The sequence below is a fragment of the Chlorella variabilis genome (assembly GCF_000147415.1).
Source record: "Chlorella variabilis unplaced genomic scaffold CHLNCscaffold_8, whole genome shotgun sequence".
In the NCBI taxonomy this organism is placed as follows: Eukaryota; Viridiplantae; Chlorophyta; class Trebouxiophyceae; order Chlorellales; family Chlorellaceae; genus Chlorella; species Chlorella variabilis.
The window spans coordinates 686011-692619 of NW_005435080.1; the positions used below are offsets into that span (position 1 = coordinate 686011).

A 6609-nucleotide genomic window follows, 5' to 3' on the forward strand; every position below is an offset into this window, starting at 1 on the left:
GAACCCCCCCCCCCCCACACACACACACACACACACCACCCCACCTGAATACGTCGATGAACTCGGCACCGATTGCTTTCCGCTTGGCCTCTGGGTCGCTCAGCCCCTTGAGCCGCCCAAGCATGCGGTCTGCGGTCGACCGGGGGGCGCAGAGGGCAGGGGCTGTGGATACCCTTCACACAGCACGCAGCAGATACCCGCCGCCGCGCGGGCAGGGGCCATGGCCAGCCTGCTCGTCCCCTGCCTGCCTCCCTCACACGGCGTCCCTGTGCCTGTCCAACAACCCCCTGCAACACACACACACACACACACACACACACACACACACACTCTCATGCGTACACACTGCCCCAGCCGCCCACCTGCGTCGTCCACCTTGCACACGGGCAGGTGGAGGTGCTGGTTGAATGTGTCCATCACCCGCTCCGCCTCCTTGTACCGCAGCAGCCCGTTGTCCACAAACACGCAGTGCAGGCGGTCGCCCAGCACCTGCGCCCACGGTTTTGTGTGGGGGTGGAGCGGCGGCGGAGGGGAGGGAGCAGAGGGCAGGAGTGAGGGGCGGTGGAAGGGCAGAGTGGGTGAGCGAGGGAGTGGCAGGCCAAGCAGGCATGCAGGCGGGCGATCGGCTGGCGAAGAGTGGGCTGCTGGCTCTCCGGCAAAGTGCAGGCCCTGCCCCTGCCCCTGCCCAGCCCCTGGCATGCAGGCGTGCATGCGCGCCTTGTGCACGAGGGTTGCCGCCACGGTGGAGTCCACGCCTCCCGACAGGGCGCAGATGACGTGGTCGGTGGGGCCCACCTGCAGGGCAGGCAGGGGGCAGCGGGGAGAAGCCCCAGCAGCAACCAGCTCAGTCGCGCCGGCCGGGCATAGCCATGCAGCTTACAGCGGGGCACACCCCTGCTGCACGCGGCAGCCGCAGGCAGCACGGGTGCCTCATGTGGCCCTACACAGGACATCCTGGTGCTGCTGTTCCGCTCCGTCCGCACACCCAGCTGACAGCCCAAACGCGCATCTCAGCACCAGCTTGTGCACTTTGCCACCGCGGCGCTGTGATTAAGCAGTGGTAGCAGCAGCAGCACCTGCAGCCGAATCTTCTCCATCTCCTCCTCCAGCACATCCTCCATCCTCCAGTCCCCGGTCATCTTGGCAATGTCAAACAGGAAGTGGCGGATGGTCTCCGCGCCGCGCTCGCTGCAGGCGCAGGCGCGGCGCAGCATCGAGCAGGCACGGTAAGCACGGGCAGGGGCGCGCGTGGCAGGCAGGCAAACCATGCCACAGCAGCAGGAGTGTGGTCGCAGGCAGCATGGTGCCGCTGGAGGTGGCGGCTGCCCGGCGAACCGCCACACCTGTGCACCACCTCTGGATGGTACTGCAGCCCAAAGATGCGGCGCTTGGGGTGCTCAATCGCCACAATGGCGCCCTGCAGCCACGCAGGCAGGCAGGCAACATGCAGCGTGTGCCGGGTGGCTGCACAGCTGAGGCGCTGCCCGCCACAAGCATCCAGGCTCCAGCAGCCTCCCAAGTCCACGGTGCTGCTTGAGCTGCACTGCAGCCAGCCCTGCGCGTGCCAATACAGCCGCTGCCACGCCAGGCCCTGCCGTCCGCTCCTCCCTGCCCCCCATCTGCTCCCGGCCAGCTCGCCCCCCCTCCACCCCTGCCGCACCTGCTCGCTGCGCGCCACCACCGAGAAGCCGTCCGGCAGCTTAACCGCCTCGTCTCCGTGGCTCATCCACACCAGCTGGCTGTCCTGCTCCTCTGTGGAGAAGAGGGTCGAGTCGCGCACCACGTTCATCGGCATGCGGCCATACTCGCCCCCTCCATCCGCCGTCTTCACCTCGCCGCCCAGCTGGTGCACAATCAGCTGCGGCAGGCGGGACGGCGTGCAGGCGGGCGCATGTGGGCAGGCAGGCAGGCACACAGCATGCGCGAGCAGCCTACACAGGCCAACCGACGGCGCATTGCTGCGTGCACCCCGCTACCGGCGCCGCTTCGCTCCGCGACGCTGCGCAGCAGCTGCGCCGCACGCACGCTGGTCCCCACCTGCATGCCGTAGCAGATGCCCAGTACCGGGATGTCATTCTCGGCGCAGTACTCCCAGAAGCCGTCTGGCACGCGGGGAGCCCCCTCAACGTGCACAGAGTTGGGCCCGCCTGAAAGGATGATGGTCTTGGGCTGGGCGCCCTTGATGCGCTCCTGTTGGGTGGCGCAGCAATGCCAGGGTTTGGAAGGGATGTGACGAGGGACCAGGCTGAGGCGGGCGGCGGCTCGGGCAGGTGCAACCGACGGCGGCGGTCGGGTGGCGGCAGCGGCCGCCAGATGGTCATGCATGCGCGCCCGCCACCCACCATCGTCACGTCGCCGGGCATGAGCACAGACAGCACGCCGCTGTCTCTGATTCGCCGCGCAATCAGCTGCGTGTACTGAGAGCCATAGTCCAAGACGCAGCAGACGGCGTGCCGCGTGAAGATGCTCTGCCCATCCTCGCCCCTGACCCGCTTGGCTGGGCTGGGAGCTGACATTGGGCTGCCGCCAATTGTCCGTGCCGCCGGCGGCTCACTGCTGCTGGCCAGGGCAATGCAGGAGGCTGCTCCGATCCTAGCACGATTGCCAGGACGCCGCCAGAACCCCACTTGCGAGACGGCGGCAACGCTGGGCGGCAAGGGCTGGCGGGGACCAGGCCTGACAGCTTTGCACGAGTTGATGGTAGGCGAAAACAGATGCGGGGCCATATGACGAGTCCTCGCCGCCTTCCAGGCACCCGTAGCATTCGAATTGCAAAATTTGGCTGAGCTGGCAGGGGCCTACGGGCTGGACCCACGTGTGGGGCTATCGGCGTGCTGCCATCGATGCAAGATCATTTGCATCGGCGCCTGCACGTCTGCAGCACCCATGCCGGCCCACTCAGCAACCCTACTCGCTCCCTGCACGCCTCCAGCGCGCCCATTCTGTTCCTGGCAAGCCAGACGCCCGCAGGGACGCGCTCCCAGGCTGCGATGCAGCTGCCACTGGCAGCAGCAGGATGATGACTGGCGGCAGCGCGCCGTCGCGGCCGCCGCCGCCCTGCTGCTGGCAGCACAAGGCCTGGCGGCACCTCTGGAAGCCGCAGCAAGCTCCGCAGCTGCCGTCACAGCACCCCTAGAGCAGCAACAGGCGCAACAGCAGGCAGCAAGGCAGCTGCCATCCCTAGACGCTGTCAGCAGCCTGCCGCCGCTGCCAACCGAGTTCCCGCCTCTGCCGCCGCTGTCCCTGCCCAAGTACAAGCAAGTGACCCTGAAGAACGGCCTCCGCGTGTTCATGATCGAAGACAAGGAGATCCCTGTTGTGCGGGGGTCCCTCCTGATGCGCGGAGGGCAGCGGGCCTCGCCCCCAGACAAGGTGGGGCTGGCTTTGGAAACCTGACCGTCTTGGCTGGCTGGCCGCCGGCACCCTGCATCCCGTGCACGGCGTGCATGCCACAGCTCAAACAGCGCTAGCCGCCTGCATCACTGCAGGTGGGCCTGGCCAGCCTGAGCGCGGCGGTGCAGCGGTCTGGCGGCTCGTGGCAGCACCCCGGCCAGGCGCTGGATGATGCTCTGGAGGACCGGGCTGCATACATAGAGGGCGGCGCCGGTGCAGAGGCGTTCGGCTTTGGGTGGCAGTGCCTGCGGGAGGACACGGCAGACGTGCTGCAGCTGTTTGCAGAGGTGTGGCCGTTGTGCTCCCGCCCTAGGGCCTCCTGCTGTGCCATGCGGCGTTGCCTCCTCGGTGTGCCGTGCCGTCGAGGGGACAGCATGGGCTGCTGTGCAGTCGCCTGCAGCAGGGTTTCCGCAGGCTCGCGCCAGCCACTGCTGGTTGCCTTGGCAGTGGCGTCATGTGCATGAGCCGCGTGTGAGGTGCGTGCCTGTCTGGCTGTCTGGCTGGAAGTGCAGGTGGTGCTGGATCCGGCGCTGCCGCAGGACAAGCTCGACCTCGCCAAGTCTCAGGCAAGCTCTGGGCTTGGCGCTCCTGAGACGCGTGCCAGCCCGCCAGCACCTGCAGTCCAGCCCCACCGCCTGCTGCCACGCCGCTGCCAGGCGCATCAGGCTGTATGCGACTACATTCGCTGGTGCTCCGTGCCGCCCTGTCCCCCCCAAGCAGGTGCTGAACTCTCTGGAACATCGGTACGACAACCCCAGCTCCATCCCCGCCCGCGAGCTGCCCAAGCTCATCTACGGCCGCGACAGCGTGTATGCGCGGGAGCCCACGCCGGAGCAGGTGGGTGGGCTGGGCAGGGTGAGGAGGAGGCGTGGCACGTGGTGTGCCTGATGGCTCCACCCTCTTGCCCGTGCGCCCACCGTGCTGGCACCTTGCCACGCTGCACCCGCCGTCCTGGAACCATTGCCATGCGTAGATCGCTGGCCAGCACTCTCCCACCACACGCACACACCACGCATGGCTCGTTTTACCAATTCCATCCGCAACCCACCCCAGCATGCCCTGCCTGCTCCCTCGCCACCCACCCACCGCAGATTGCCAGCATCAGCGTGGACGACATGAGGACCTTCCTGGCCACCTGGCAGCGCCCAGACGCCGCGGTGCTGGGCATTGTGGGCGACTTTGAGCCCCGGCAGGTGGGGCCAGGGCGCCGGGCAGCGCTGCCCACCTGACTGACGCTGCTCGAGGCCCGAGCCCGCGCGCTTTCAAGCACTGGGCCTGCGTTGGGCCTGAGCAAGCGTGCAGCGGGGCACCTCTTTGAGCTCCCAGGTTTGCTGGCGCTGCTGTGTGGCTGCACTGCACAGCCACCTTCCCACCTGCGACCTGCTCCTGTGTGAGCGCAGATGCAGCGGCTGGTGGAGGCAGCCTTTGGGGGCTGGGCGCCGCCGCCGGGGCAGCCCACGCCGCCGCCGCTGCCCGCCCCGCCGCTGCCAAACCAGGCCGGGGTGGCCGGCAAGATCTTCCTGGTTGATGTGCCCGGTGCCGGGCAGGCCAGCGTGGCGATGGGCGAGCCAGGCGCGCACCCCTGCCCAGCTGCTGCTGCGCTACGCTGTGGCCCGCCTGCCCGCCTGCCTGCCTGCCCGGCCAGGCCGCCACCTACCAGGCCCGCATGCACCCACGCCTCCACCTGCCAGCGCCCAGCCTTCCCGCCCACCTGCCTCTGCGCCCTGCCCGCAGGCATCCAGATGATGGATGTGGATGAGTACCCTCTTGAGATCCTGGGGTCGCTGTTCAACGGCTTTGGGGGCCGCCTGTTCGACCAGATCAGGTCCCGCGAGGGCCTGGCCTACTCCGTGTCTGGCGGCTGGGCCTCCACCCCCACCGACCACCCGGGCCTCTTCCTGGCGGCCGCAGAGACGGCGCGCCCCGCCGCGCTGCTGGCCGCGCTGCGCTCCGCGCTGCAGGACGCCGCAGCGGCGGCGCCCAGCGAGGAGGAGGTGCAGAGGGCCAAGGAGGTGCGGGGCGCGGGGCGGCGGCTGGGCGGGCCTGGGTGCCTGGTGGGCTCCCTAGCAGCTTCGCTCCAGCGGCAGCTGGGCGGGCGTCGCCCACACTGTCACGCCCTCTGTCCATGCACCCACGCCTCCACACACCATCGCCGCGCCACCCACCCACCCACCCGCACACACATGCACCTGCGCACACACACACACACTGTGCTGTCAACCGCAGGAGGCCCTCAACCAGTTTGTCTTCTCCTTTGCCTCCCGACCCGCCCAGCTCAACCGCATCATCACCTTTGACCTGCTGGGCATCCCGCAGGACTATCTCTTCAGGCAAGGTCCAGCCCGCAGCACCCCTCTGGGATGTGTGCCGAGCTGCTGGCGTGGCACCCGAGGCACCAGAGCGGAACAGAGCGGTGACAAGCACGCCAGGCGGCACGCTGCAGTGTGCAGGTGTTTGTCTGAAGCTCCGCATGCTGCCTTCTTCGCAGGTACCGCAGCGGCGTCGAGCGCGTGCAGCCCGCCGACGTGCTGGCAGCAGCGCAGAGGCGCCTGCATCCTGCGCGGCAGACGGTGGTGGTGGCGGGCGATGCGGCCTGGCTGCGCCCCGAGCTGCGCGGGCTGGGGCTGCCCATTCAGGATCTGCGGCTGCAGCAGTGATGCCAGAGGCGTTTCATTGCTCTTTCCGATCAGTTGAAAGTCCCAATTACAGCACCGCAGGCCTCAGAGAGGTTGTTTGAGCGACAAGAGCATGCAGCCCTCAGGAGCTCAGCAGTGACTGCAACAGCCCAGATGGCGTCTTGGTATCATGCATGGTATCAAAATGAGGAGGGGTGTTTTGGAAAAGGAATGACCGCCGTGATGCTGGCCCAATGGCGACTGGCCAGCAGATGCCAGGACATGAGACGTATGTTGTGAGGCACCACAGATAGACCGGCAGAACCGATAGGAAAGGTTCCCAACAACAATGGTCAGAGTGCCTTGAAAGGGTGGGTCGACTAATGATGTCGGTCGACTGCTGATCAGCAGGAGTAGGTTTGAGGTGTTGTGGCATGTCAGCAGACCAGGCTAACAATGCCCTACAGCTCAGTGCGCTGTAGATCAGCCGCAAATGGCTGCCTCGCCTGTGCAAATGTAGGTAATGTAGACGTATGGGGCATCTCCTAGCGCCCAGGGCTGCACAGACGGCGCGCGGGGGGGGGGGGGGGGGGGGGGGGGG

The 6609-nt window shown here is 67.6% G+C and overlaps 2 protein-coding genes across 2 annotated transcripts in view; one reads left to right on the forward strand and one right to left on the reverse strand.

The window, feature by feature from the left end:
- Window positions 1–2516, reverse strand: part of CHLNCDRAFT_144859 (hypothetical protein) — a gene marked incomplete at both ends in the record, with an annotated part of 4214 nt that extends 1698 nt beyond the window's left edge. The window contains 8 exons of the mRNA XM_005848404.1: window positions 53–129; window positions 363–489; window positions 727–795; window positions 1077–1188; window positions 1344–1417; window positions 1661–1858; window positions 2038–2190; window positions 2343–2516. Coding sequence (XP_005848466.1) covers window positions 53–129; window positions 363–489; window positions 727–795; window positions 1077–1188; window positions 1344–1417; window positions 1661–1858; window positions 2038–2190; window positions 2343–2516 — 984 coding nt within the window. The remainder of the gene's footprint in view (window positions 1–52; window positions 130–362; window positions 490–726; window positions 796–1076; window positions 1189–1343; window positions 1418–1660; window positions 1859–2037; window positions 2191–2342) is intronic.
- Window positions 2517–3216: 700 nt separating this feature from the next.
- Window positions 3217–5724, forward strand: CHLNCDRAFT_7930 (hypothetical protein; the record flags this gene model as incomplete). Its single annotated transcript, XM_005848203.1, has 7 exons — window positions 3217–3372; window positions 3489–3682; window positions 4059–4230; window positions 4485–4586; window positions 4794–4922; window positions 5085–5405; window positions 5620–5724. Coding segments are annotated over 7 exons (1179 nt in total), but the record flags the coding sequence as incomplete, so codon positions are not given.
- Window positions 5725–6609: the final 885 nt, after the last annotated feature.